This window comes from Chinchilla lanigera, unplaced genomic scaffold, assembly GCF_000276665.1.
Source record: "Chinchilla lanigera isolate Chin_1 unplaced genomic scaffold, ChiLan1.0 scaffold00024, whole genome shotgun sequence".
In the NCBI taxonomy this organism is placed as follows: domain Eukaryota; kingdom Metazoa; phylum Chordata; class Mammalia; order Rodentia; family Chinchillidae; genus Chinchilla; species Chinchilla lanigera.
In genome coordinates this window covers 20,976,625-20,990,415 of record NW_004955425.1, presented here as the reverse complement: position 1 = coordinate 20,990,415, position 13,791 = coordinate 20,976,625, and the positions used below count along the sequence as shown (strand labels likewise).

The 13,791-nt window shown below is 40.5% G+C and overlaps 1 protein-coding gene across 1 annotated transcript in view; it reads right to left on the bottom strand.

Moving 5' to 3' along the window:
- The window catches only part of Parp4 (poly (ADP-ribose) polymerase family, member 4), a gene marked incomplete at its 5' end in the record, with an annotated part of 90,940 nt that overhangs the window by 57,556 nt on the left and 19,593 nt on the right, over positions 1 to 13,791 (bottom strand). Inside the window, 5 exon segments of the mRNA XM_013514867.1 lie at positions 1,785 to 1,941; positions 2,279 to 2,462; positions 5,334 to 5,429; positions 8,154 to 8,291; positions 12,338 to 12,498. Coding sequence (XP_013370321.1) covers positions 1,785 to 1,941; positions 2,279 to 2,462; positions 5,334 to 5,429; positions 8,154 to 8,291; positions 12,338 to 12,498 — 736 coding nt within the window.

Here is a 13,791-nt window from a genome sequence, read left to right as displayed (position 1 = left end):
TATGGAGTGATGCTATTCCTCAAAAGATTTACACTTCAGCATTCACACACATACACAGCGGCTTAGAATATCTCAATAAGCACAGCTAAGACACAAACCGAGCTACCTGCATCCCCTTGCCATGCTGAAATTGTCAGTCACCAGTCACAGTTATCTACTGTGCCACAGAAGCATTCTAGAGCAATACGAAACTATCTAGATTTTTCACTCCAAGAAGACTAAATCAAACTCTACCACTGCACCATATACCAACCAGTACAAAAATCAGATATGGAGATATCTGTATCTATATACCTATATCATCTACATCTCCAGGCTTGTTGCATATTTCATTTAATGAGAAAAAAATCTGAGTCACCCACTTGAACATGCATGTGTGATACTGGGAACTGAACCCAAGGACCTTGCACTGAGTTATATCCCCAGCCCTTTTTATCTTTTTATTTTGGGAGAAAATCTCATTAAGTCACTAAGTCACTAAGTTGTCCACGCTAGGTTCGCACTTTTGTTTCTCCTGCTGCAGCCTCCCATTGCTGAAATTACAGGGATGCCGTACGAAGCCCAGCTAATACATGCACTTCTGATTAAAAAAAGTTTTTTAATGGGTATATAACTCAGTCACAGAGTGCCTGCCTAGCATATATGCAAGCCGTGCATCCAATCCCTGGCACTAAATAAGTAAATAAATACATAATGTAATCACAGACAAAATGGGGAAAGGGATACGGATAGGGATGGGGGCGGGGGCGGGCGCAGGGGCGGCGACTGGGATGGGGATGGGACAGGTTCATTTGGTTTGGTTTGGAGACAGGATTTGGCTGTGTTACCCAGGCTGATCTTGAATTCCTGGGCTCAAACGATTCTCCTACCTCAGCCTCCCGAGCAGCTGGGACTATTAGCACACATCACCACAGCCAGTCTGTTAACATGCTTTTCAGTGCTATTAAGTAGTACTATAATAGCTTGGGCTCATGAATTTCTGAGAAGCTCTCACGCTCTTATGTAACTGTATTTCTAAGGGTACATAAGGGGCTCATTACAGTCCATGTTGGACTGTCACTCTTCCTCTTCACCCTTACAGCACACAGGTACCATTCTCATTCCTATCTGAGGGAAGCTGGAGTGCAGACAGGTTATAAGATTTGTCCAAAACAAATTTATCCATTTGCATAGCCTATTAAGCAGTAGAGCGGACACTTAAATCAAGTATCCTGACTCTAAAGCTCTCTTCTTTCTATTCTGTTCATCTCAATTGTACTTTTTGCACTTTTGGCATCTTAAAATTGTTCCACAGGTGCTGTGGCTTAGAAGTGGTTCGGCCCCCAAAGGTTCATGTGCTGGAAGCTTGGTCCCCAGTGCAGTGATGTGTGGGGCAGTGGGGCCTTTAAGAGGAGGAGTTTGCCTGGAGGACCCTCCCTCCCTCTACCTTGCCCTCCATCTGCCAGAATCTCTAGGCTACACATTCCTCTTTTCAATAACATACCTGGCCTCAGTTATTTCATTATAGTAACAAAAGACAGACAACTACAGCAGACTTTCATATTGGTTATTCCTGAGGGGAACACACTCAATTTAGGGATATTAATGACAGGACATGGAAGTTTGAGATCACCCAACCTTTCTCAAGCAACCTGGTTTTTATGTGTATGAAATAAAAAAGAAAATGACATATTTATGTGTGAGATTATAGATATTATCAGACATGAATATAAATTCCACTGAAAATGTTTCACTTCTATAAATATTATCACCAAAATATCCAGCATTTCAGAAAACTGTCTTACTTTCAACCTTTGAGGTATCTGAAGACTCAGGAATGTATTCCTCTAATTTACTATTATCATGAGGGTGAAAGTCCTTTATTTGATCTCCAGGCATGCAAAATTTAATAATATACTTCACTTTAATCTGATTGGTTTTATATACAGCAAATTCATCATCCTAGAACAAATAGAAATTAACAGATGGTAAAAACAACAACAGACCTTCATAAGTAAATGATCTCAAAAAAGCAGAATTTTCACATTTGCTAACCTAGAAAGCTCTGAATCCAGGCAGTAGATATACAATAATAATTTAAGTAAAAGCATAACTAATAAAAATAGGCTGTTCTTTGGGCATTCAGATCTTTCTTTGCCTGTTTTTCTTTTTTAACCTGTCTGTTTTTCTGTTTGTAATACTGAGGACTAAACCCAAGGCCTTAATCATGCCAGGCAAGGCAAGTGCTCTTCCACTGAACTACACCCCCAGCCCTGCCTATTTCTTGACATAAAAATACCTCAAAGTCTGTAGGGACAGAGGCTGTTGCTGAAACTCCATGTACACTGTCATAGCCCAGAGGTGCTGCAGTTAAGGAGAAATCCTTCTTGAATAAGTCCACACACCTTCCGAGGGCCACATCACAGATAACCAGGAGTCTGGAACCATCTGTTTCTCCTGGGTGTGAGTATTTAATGCTTGTACTGCATGTGATAGGAAATAAACACATATTCAGAACTTACCGGTACATGTCAACATGTTATTACATAAACAGAAAACACAGGTTGAATATATCTGATCCAGAAATCTGAATCCAAGATCTGAAACGCTCCAAAACATTTTTGAGTATCAACAGGATGACACAAATGTAAAATTCCATACCTTAATCTCATCTGATGAGTTGTCATCAAAATGCAGGTACACTAAAAATAGTGTATAAAACCACCTTTAGGCTAGGTGCAGAAAGTGTATAGAAAACATAAATGGATTTCATGTTTAGACCCCCAAGATAGCTCATTATAGAAACACAAATATTCCCAGATCTGAAAACAATCCAAAAGTTCAACATATTTTTTTCTGGTTCCAAGCATTTCAGGTAAGGCATATACAACCTACAATGCTGGAAGGAAAAAAAAAAAAAAGCTCTCCTAGTAAACCATTCTAAATATTATTGTTACTGAAATATCTCCAAATATTCAAGTTAGAAGCTCACTATGGACTTCACTGATTAAATTGTTTGTAGTGCTAGGGATTGAACCCAGGGCCTTACATATGGTAGGCAAGCCCTCTACCATGGAGAAACACACTCAGTCACATTTAAAAGTTGTAATACGAAACTGAGTGTGGTGGCATACGCCTGTAACCCCAGCCCTCAAGCAGGAGGATTACAGGTTTGAGCCAGCGTGGGCAATTTAGCATTTTAGTGAGACACTGCTTCAAAATAAAAACCCAAAAGGGCTGGTTATGCAGCTCCTTACAAAGGCCCTGGGTTCAATCCCATAACACAAAATATTTTTATATAACAAATGCATATATTGTTCTTTCTTATGCGGTGCTCAATGCGCTTTGTTCCTATGAAGAAATGAGTTGTATTGCTCCCCCAAATCTGTTAGCTACTAAAACATACATGCTCTGTTCTCGTAAATGACAGAGAAAAATAGTCTACCTTATTAGTCTGGGAGATTATACTGAATTTTCTGCATTACAGTTCAGAAAGCACAGTAAGTACCAAGCGAGTAAGAACTGCTCAAAGGGAAAGACAGCCATTGTATTCTCACAATGCCTCTTAAATCCAAATGTAGAAATAAAAATTTCAGCCAGGTGTGGTGGTGCACACCTGCAATCCCGGCATGTAGGAAGCTGAGGCAGGAGGACTGCGGCAAATCTGAAGCCAGCTTGGGCTATATAGTTCAAGGCTAGCCTGAACTATATAGTGAGCCTCTCTCAAAAGAAACCAATAGTGCCAGGCGTGGTGGCACACATCTGTAATCCCAGCACTCAGAAGGCTGAGGCAGGAGGATCATTGTGAGTTCAAGACCACCCTGGGCTACAAAGTGAGCTCAAGGCCAGTCTGAACTGCATAGCGAAACCCTGTCTCAAACCTCCCCTCTCAAAAAAAACCCAATAAAGTAATTACCTAATTTTAACCAATAAATTAATTAATTAAATTGACTGCATCTAGGGTATAGGAGCATTAGACATCTCTCTTCTCTTAGTTAATTTTAAAATGATCCCCAAACGAGAGACTCTGACTCCTTTCTTTGGGGATCAGCAGCTTTAATGAAATACACCTTGCTGTTTGGAGCACAGGTTAGGGGTACTTTGGGGGGGACCATTTTAGCAGCACACCTTTATATTTTTGAAGGTCACGTCCAAAATGTCGAGCCTCACCAGGGGGACCTTCCTTTGCTCCACACCCTAAGACTTGTATTTTTTAGAAAAAGAACCAGTTTCCCATTCCTTCTACACACTTCCTCCCTTCTGTGAGCGCCTCTGTAACCTGCAAACACCCCGGAGTCCTCCCCACCAAACCCGACCTCGGCCCTCTCAACCTCACCTCCTTCCCCTCACCACTCCCTTCCCCTCACCACTCCCTTCCTTCCCCTCACCACTCCCTTCCTTCCCCTCACCACTCCCTTCCTTCCCCTCACCACTCCCTTCAGCCCAACACCGTCTCTTCTCACTGCTCAATCCACCACCATTTGCTCTGTTTGGATTTCTGCTTTTTAAACAAGTACAACCAACAGAAAACCGACTGCATCTAGAGGCTGGAGCATCAGACTTCTCTCTTCAGTTGTCCTCACTGAAGCCACCTGTGACAGTCCTTGAGGACTGCACTTTCCTCAGAATCACCTGAATATCCACAAAAATATGGCAGCATCTAAAAATTTCACCTTGTACTGTTTTGTACAGAGGAACATATAATCTAAATGTTTAAAGAATGATAACGAAACCAGCTACGTGGGCAAGTGCTTAGCTGAGCCTCCTCCCTGGGGCAGGAGCGGTGGGCTGCAGACGCCAGGATGCCGGCTCTGGAGAATGACTGCAAAGGTCCGGCTTGTCCTGCATCCCCTTTTTCTATTTGTTTTTTTGAGACAGAGTCTCGCTATGTAGTTCAGGCTGGAGTTGACCTCACAATGTAGGCTGGCTCAAACTCTTGGGGATCCTCCTGCCGCAGCCTCCTGAGTGTGGGGATCACAGGCATGCACCACCATGCCTGGCCTTGCATCCCGCTTTAGTGGTACCTGCTGAGGTGAGATCCCCTGTGCTTCCGTTTGGGATATGAGGAGAGTAAGAGGACTTACTTCAGGGCATTGTAAGCGTTGAGTGAGAAAGTATATGTAACAACTCTAAGGAAAGTATAATGACTAAGATGATTTCAAATATAATTTCCCAAAACATGCACCACAAAAGATGCTTCTGTGGTATTCTGAGAAAACTGGTTGCGTTTTATGATCTGTATCATGGGTGAAAAACCCCTTCACCAAAAAGAGATGGAAGAAAATATACAGCAGATTTAGTAGTGATTCCTGGGGGATGGCATGAGTAAGTGGTGCAAGAGACAGCATACTAACCCAAGCGAGTCACTGAAGTAAATACCACTCCCCAGATTTCCAACATCTGTCCTTTGCACTCCACGATCTTCAACTACTTTGGGTAAAAGCAACCCTCTGAAAAGAAGAGAGCATTATAAAGATCTGCCAGAAAAAGGAATCTATTTTAGGTTCATAATTCTAGTGGGACAGATGCTAATTTGGAAGCACAACACGCACAACATTTAGAATGTGTGTCAAAGTACAGCTGGCACTCTCTTCCTGTGGGTCCACTTCCAGAGTCAGCCAGAGGTTGGAAATACTTGGAAAAAGTTAACTTTGCCTCCACTGCACACATACAGACTTTTCGCTAGTCACTATTCCCTAAACAACATGGTATAACAGCTAGTCCTGTGACATTTTTACTGTATTATAAAATATAATATTATATAAAATAATTTTATTATTAAAAGGTGTTATAGGTCATCAAGACATAATTTAAGTATATCGGAGCAACTACATGGGTTATATGGAAAGATTACACCATCTTATACGAGACTCTCAAGAATGGGAAGATTTTGGTGAGAGGGTCCTAGAAACAACTTCGCAGGCATACCAGGGACTACTGCAGTCCCCCAGGAGGTCTGTGGGCCAAAGAAACATCAGCAGCCATGGCTTCTCATCATGGCCAGCTTTGCCTTCTCCAGGGGAGGCCCAGTGTAAGCCGCAGGTTGACTGCATCTGCCCCTTGGGACCTTGTGCAGGTTTCTGCTGGGCTTCTAGCTTTCAGAGGACGCTTCACAGTCCCAGTGAAACCACAGTTATTCCAGAAAGACAGGTAAAGGGAGACTTTAGCTTTTATGATATAAACATCTATTGTTAATTTGCTTTTGAGACAGTTTCATCATATCTTCCAGACTGGCCTTGACCTCTGTGAACTCATGACCTGCCTGTCCCAGCCTCCAGAGTGCTAGGACTGCAGGCGAGCGCCACCATGCCCGGCTGTGAACATCTACGGTTTGAATTTTATGTTAAGAGGTTTTTGTTTTTTAAGGTTCTTTATTTTTGCAGTAGTGGGAATTGAACTGAGGGTCTTAAGAAACATCCTCAGTTCTTATTTTAAATTTGAGCCAGGGCCTCACTAGTTTCTGGGTTTCTCAGTTTAGGTATAAACTTTCGATATTCCTGCTTCTCCCTCATAGAGTGCTGGGATTACAGGTGTGTGCCACCATGCCCAGTTTATGTATTTCTTAACTTGCTTCTGGCTTGTTTGCTTTGTTTTGCAGTGTGGGGATCAAACCCAGGGTCTCATGCATTCTAGGCAAGCTCTCTACCACTGAGCTATATCTCAGCCTTTAAGTTTCTTAAGTACTGGATTAAAGGATATAAAGGTACTCAAAACTCCCCCTTGCACCTGTGACTTCAGTTTTAGCCCTAATATATTACACTATTGAAAGCAAACAAAAAATTGGAATTGTGTGTAAATAAATAATTCACAGTATATGGGCACTAATTTTTAGACCTTTCAATTTAAGTGTTAGAATATCCCAAGGTTAGATACACACAGAAGAGTCATGAAATGACTCTCTTCATGCAACACAGACTCCAGGAAATAATCACATCTGTGTAACACACTTTTAAACAATTACAAATACTGGCCAGGCATGGTGGCACATGCCTATAATCCCAGCACTCTAGGACGCTGAGGCAGGAGGATTGCTGTGAGCACGGGCAACAAAATGAGCTCAAAGCAGTCTGAACTACATAATGAAACCCTGTTTCCAAAAAAAAAAAAAAAAAAAAAAAATGAAATGAAACCCTGTTTCAAAAAGACAAAAGAAAGTTAAAAAAATAACAAATACAGTCAAATGGGAATTTATTCTTTAATAATGACTTGAAGTATTTCACTACAAAAATTCTAATGGATTAAAATATAACACACCAATTTTTGGATATTGTAAGAGAATAAAATTGTTTTCTAAAACAAAGATGTAACTTAGATTACCTACTTAATGATAAAGTACATAATTTTCTCTAGAATATACTAAATTATCTGCTTTTAATTAAAAAGACCCATGTCCTTGGGATCAAAGACCTACATAGTTTTTCTTATTAGTACACATTTGCAGTAATACATTTTGCAATCATCTTGTGGAGTTGGTACATGTACAAAACACAGCTTCTTTTTTCTCTTTAATTCCCTGTCGTACCCATTCCCTCCTTCCTCCTCTAATTCCTCCTTTCCCCTTTTTTATTCTTGTTGATATTATTAACATTAGTTTATGTTTATAGCATATAATATCCACATTCACTGAGGTTATTGGACCTCGTTTATACTTTGCCTTGCTCAAGTGAGACACACTATACAGAACTTGCGTGTTGATTTATTTCACTCAATATCATATTTTCCACGTGCATCTGTTTTCCTATATCTCAAATTTGTCCTTCTTTATAGCTGAGCAGTATTCCACTACATATAGGCACCACATTTCCTCTACTGAATCATCCATTGAGAGGCTGCTTCAGGGATTTAGCTACTATGAACTGTGCTGCTATAAACTCTGCTATACAGGTATCACTGTAGCATAATGTCTTAAACTCATTGGGGAAGATACGTAGAAGGGGGATAGCTGGGGCATATGGAATTTTTAATTTTAATTCTTTGAGAAGTCTGCATACGGATTTTCATAATGGTTGTACTAGTTTACATTTCCCACCAACAATCTAGGTGAGTTCCTTTTTTACCACAGGCAAATTAGTATTTGTTATATGATCTATATAGTTTGGGAAAAAGGAGGAAAGAAAGGCAGCTCACACTTGTGAGCCTAAAAATTTAGAAAGCTAAAGAGTCCACATGCTTACCGGGACAAGATTCCTACAATGTTTCGTACAGGAGATCCGTGCAACAAGGACCTCACATTGCCAAGTTTGCTCAAAAACTCTGTGGCTTCATTCACTCTGCCAATGCTAAATATCTGCAAGATGTCTACTGAAGTTTCACTGTAAGAATTAGAAGCAAAACCTTGAGATTGCATAATCAGAAGCAAAACAAAAAAATCAGAATTTAATATGAAATTCCAAAAACCTCAAATGTTCATTGTCTGGGAACCAATTCAATGAATCACAATAAAATGTTTCTTAGCAATGCTACATAGACGTTAAAAAAAAAATCACAGTATTATAAAACATAAGGATCAGACATAAAATTTACTATAAAATATATTTTTTCTGTTTTTTTTTTCCCCTGTACCAAGAATTGAACTCACGACCTTGCGCTTGCCAGGCAGGCACTGTGCCGCTGAGCTAAATCCCCAGCCCCATATTTTTTCTCTGAAATAAAAGATTTTATTGAGTTTTTACAGATGATGGCCAGAAAAAGAAAGGGTCATGTCCCAGGACAAGTTCCTATGACTACCAGCAACAGGGTGAAGTAGCAGGTGGAAAAATGCCCCTATAGTAAAATATAAAGTTTAAAAGATCGCAAATCTTTAAGCATAATGTGATGTCAAACTTTGTCAACTGTATAACATGGAAAATGTACAAGTTCATTGATATATTTATATGCATTATAACTGAATGGGTTCACTGACTCAACAAACATAATCTGTACTGAATATTCTCGGCACTGGCAATAAGAATATGGCCATTGGCATTGTGAAATGAAAGAAAAATGCTCAAAAGTAAAGGGCAACTGGGGTGTGTGAAAAGAGAAGGGAAAGAAGGGGAAATTACATATGTATGTATATACAGGATAGCTAATACAGTTGTACTACTGTCTTCTATTGCTTTACTGAAAGGAACAGTTAATGATTACTTGTTTGATCAATACTGCATGTGTCTATTGGTTTTCCTGAGAAACTACCTTGAACATATCAATACGTAATACAACAACCATTGTTAATTTCATACCACTTTGTCTGTAACTCTGTATTGTTTGTACTGTTCTTATGTTATTTTGTAAATGGACATATGTTTGTTAATATGTTTTCCTTCTTTTATTTTTAAAATAAAAAAAAAAAGAACATCACCATTGGCTTCATGGAGTTTTCATTCTAATATGATAAAATTACAAAATTATCAAATATCTTCTTTTACGTATTAAGGAAACCCACCAGGTTCAGAGAATGGGTGGTCAGGAATGCCACCTCTTAGAAGTGACATTTATTGCAACATAGCGTAACACAATGTGTATGTTTCTCTTTTGTTTTAGATTCTGATCTGTTCTGCTTTGTTTTGAAACAGTCTCTATGTAGTTCTTGAACGTACTATATAGCCTAGATTGGCCTCCAACTTGCAGTGATCCTCCAGACTCAGCTTCCCAAGTGCCAGGATTACAGGTGTGCACCACCATGTCCACCTACAATGTCATTTTAAGATCTAACCGGGTGTTAACAGGAAATGGGGGGCAGGTTGCCAGAGGAGTGGCAGAGAGTGTGAGGGAGCAGGAGGCAGCAGAGTGGACAGGACAACGCGATCTGTCCCGAAGATAGCAGGAGAGATGGAAAGGAAGCTAATGGGTGAAAGATGTTCTGGAGGCAGAACGGACATGATGATGTGGGGATGGGCCATTCTGGGCAGGCGAACAATGGGGAGACAAGGGAAGAGGCTGGGGTGCTGCTGCAGGTGGGTGCTATGGGCTGAAGAAGGGCCAGGAGAGCCCACTAGGCACCCTCTCAGCCCCTCGCTCAGAGGCACCCCACAGCTTCCTCGCTGTTGACTACAGAGGGGACCTACACACCACAGAAATCTACAAAGTTACCAACTGGGACTTTCATTGCAGACAGCTGGCCTACCAGCACCTTCCGCATGGGCTATGTTCTACACCAAGATGTTAACACGGATTGTATTATCTCTGGGTGGTGAGATGTGGGGTGCTTTTTAACTTTCTTCATAGTTTTACACGGTTTCTAAACTTTCAGCAAAGGACATTGTATTGGTCAGCTTTCTAGCAGCAGGACAACATGCCAGACTCACATAAAGTGAAGGAGGAAATGGGTTTCTTTGGCCATCTGATTCAGACGTTTCAACCCATTGTGAGACAGCTCTAAGGCAGGAACATCATGGTGGCCAGGAGGCAGAATGCAGGAGAAGAGCACCAGAGAGGAAGGGCCAGGATCACACACAGTCCCCAAAGTCAAGTACCCAAGCACACCCACAAGCGTGCCTTACTAACCCCCTAGGTGGCTCTTACACTCATCAAATCAGTCAAGATTAATCATCACAGACACTGCTGTTAGCTAGGAAAAATTTCTATGAAATCATCATCATTCCTGAAATGAAATGGAACAAATGTAGTTTTTTGGAGCACCAGAATCTTTCCCTAGGAGAGGCCCACATGTGCTGCAGAAATATTTTAATGCTTGCGTGGGTGGGGCATGAACTACCCAAGGACTGCATTACAAGGCCCCAGGGCTTCACAGAGCTCTTCCTTCCCTTTCCCAAGGAGAAAGCCACATTCACCTCCTGATTCTATCTTCACTTCATTAGGCTCTTAATCAGTACCAGACACCCAGGTCAAAAGGCAAATCTTTGACACATAGTTTCCAATTTAAAAAATTATAGCTGGCTAGGGAGAGAGCTCAGTGGCATAAGTGCCTGCCTGGCAAGTGCAAGGTCCTGAGTTCAACTCCCGGTACCAAAAAAAAAAAAAAAAAGAAAAAAACCACTACAGCCATCTTAGTGGACGTGAGAGGAATCAGAAATGGACTGTAAGGATGACTGCCCAAGGGAAGCAGAATATAATTTTGGACAGATCTGAATTAGTCCACAAGGGAGGAGTGGCTGTGTAGCAGGTGCTGAAAAACCAGCTCTCAAGAACAACTAAGACAGGAACTCTCATTCACAACCCTGACCTGATTTCCACAGTGTAAATCCTCCCCCGATGGCCAATTCCAGGTACTAATGGGTTAATGACCAGTTCACACATAACAGTTCAAAAATTCCAAATTTTATGTTTGACACTTGATTCTTGTAAGCTGCTTTAGATGATGACATCACACCACCACTGGTTCTAATGAGTGTGCAGGGTAAACCAGACCCATGAGAAAGAAATGTAAGATGGCAGAAATGCCCAGGAGAAAGACTTCTGGAGTGAGGGCACTGTGGGGATGATGGGTTGGTAGAGCGCCACCCCTCCTCTAGAACAGCAATCAGAGGAGTTTCTGAACCTTGACCCAGGACCAAGTTGTGACACCCACACAGCCTCATGAGCCACGGCGCCATCGCGTACCCTGTCACTGTGGATGCACATGGGCAGGCCCAGGAGCACAGTGTGAGGACACAGATGGAACCAGGATTTAAGGGTGCCATACTTCTTGACATGTTTCCAGCTTTTTAACACCACAGAGTGGTCACGTTAGAAGCTGGTACATTCATAATGCTGCATGCAGAAATCTTAGTTTAAATGAATTTTCCATATAAGCCTGTCAAAACAGACTCAAACATCTTTTAATTTTTTTTTTTTTTTTTGGCAGTGTTTAGAGGATTGAGCCCAGGACCTCTCCCATGCTAGGCAAGCATTCTTTCCATGAGCCCGATGCTCCTAAAACTTGGCCCCCAGCTCCTAAAACTTAAATTTATTTTATTTATTTATTTTTTATTTGGAGTAAAGATTTCTCTAGGTTTATTATTTTTAAAAAAACTTAAATTTAATCCTCATTAAGATCAGGTAACCCATAGCCAGGGATGGTTACATATGCCTGTAATCGCAGCACTTGGGAGGCTGAGGTAAGAGGATTGCCTCAAGTTCAAGGCCAGCTTGGGCTACATAGTGAGTTCAGTGCCAGCCTGAACTACACAGCAAGACCCTGTTTAAAAAAATAGAGAACAAAAATCAAAGTGGAATAGTAGAGAGTGTTTGCAAGAACAGAAAACTACTTCAGGCCCTGTTATAAACACAGAAGAAAGAAATTCATTGTTTATACTATAGCTATTTTGTTACAGTACCAGGGATTGAATTTTCTACATAATTATCCTGGTCAGTTAATTAACAGACTCTCATAGAGCTTTTCATCAAAACTGATCCCAAATATTTCCTTTATGCTTACCTGTGATTATTCTGTAGTAACTCTTTTCTAATCCTAAAAAATTCTTCAGTATTCTGTTCAACATGCTCAATTTTACATCTTAAAGCCCGATATTTGGCTAGAGATGGTGGGTTCCGTTTAAATAAATGAGTTTCACAGACGTTAAGCATATCTCTTATTAGCTGTAGGTGGAAATGATGATACACAAATGTTAGAACCACTATATATCCAAATTAATATTTATATTACATTAACACTTCCTCAAAGATAGGGATAATCAGGTTATTTGCCCCTCAAGCTTTTTTAAACTTTCTTTTTGGTAGTACTGGGGGTTGAAGCCAAGGGCTTTACATTGAGCAATATCCCAGCCCTTGTAATACTCCTGCTTCAACCTCTCAGAGGGTTGGGATTATGGGCTTACATCACCAGGCCCAGCTTTCCCAAAGCTTTTGATCAATATTTGTTGTCAACCCAGACTGATGTATCGTACAAAACTATCCTTCAAAATCAATGGAGAAATAAGAGAATTCCACAAGAAAGAACAACTGAAGAAATTCATGACCACCAAACCAACCTACAAAGAGTACTGAAAGATATTCTAGATAGAGACAAGAATGACCACAATTCAGAGAACAACATCAGAATGAAAGTACCAGGCAGGGCAAGCAGTTAAACAGAGGGGGAAAGCAGGGAACCAAGAGCAGGAAAATAACATGGAAAAGATAAACCAATACATATCAGTTATAATCATCAATGTAAATGGCCTCAATTCACCAATCAAAAGAAATAGACGGGCAGAGTGGATCAAGAAACAAAATCCAACAATATGCTGTACACAAGAAACACATTTAACTCAAAAGGAAATTCATCGACTGAAAGTCAAAGGATATAAAAGATCTAAATATTGAAAATTACACAACTCTGAAAAAGGAGATAAAAAAAGCTATCAGAAAATGGAAAGATATTCCTTTGCTCATGGATAGGAAGAACCTACAGTGAAAATGGCCATACTCCCAAAATTGTTATACAGATTGAATGCAACCCCAGTCAAAACATTAGCATACCTCACAGATCTAGAGAAAACATTCCAAAAATTTATTTGAAACCAGAAGAGATCAAGAATAGCAAAGGAAATCCTGGGCAACAAGGACTGGCAAGGCAGGAGGCATCACAATCCCTGACTTGAAACTATACAACAAAGCTACTGTGATAAAATCAGCATGGCAGTGCCAAAAATGTAGACCTAAAGATCAGTGGAACACATTAAAAGATGCAGACACAACTACAAACACAGTCAGCCACCTGATCTTTGACAAAAGGGCCAAACATGTTCAGTAGAAGGAAGACAGCCTCTTTAATAAATGGTGCAGGAAAAACTGGCTTTCCACATGCCAAAGACTAAAACTAGACCTATGTCTATCACCATGCACTAAACTAAAGTCAAAATGCACCAAAAATCTAAATATTAAAACAGA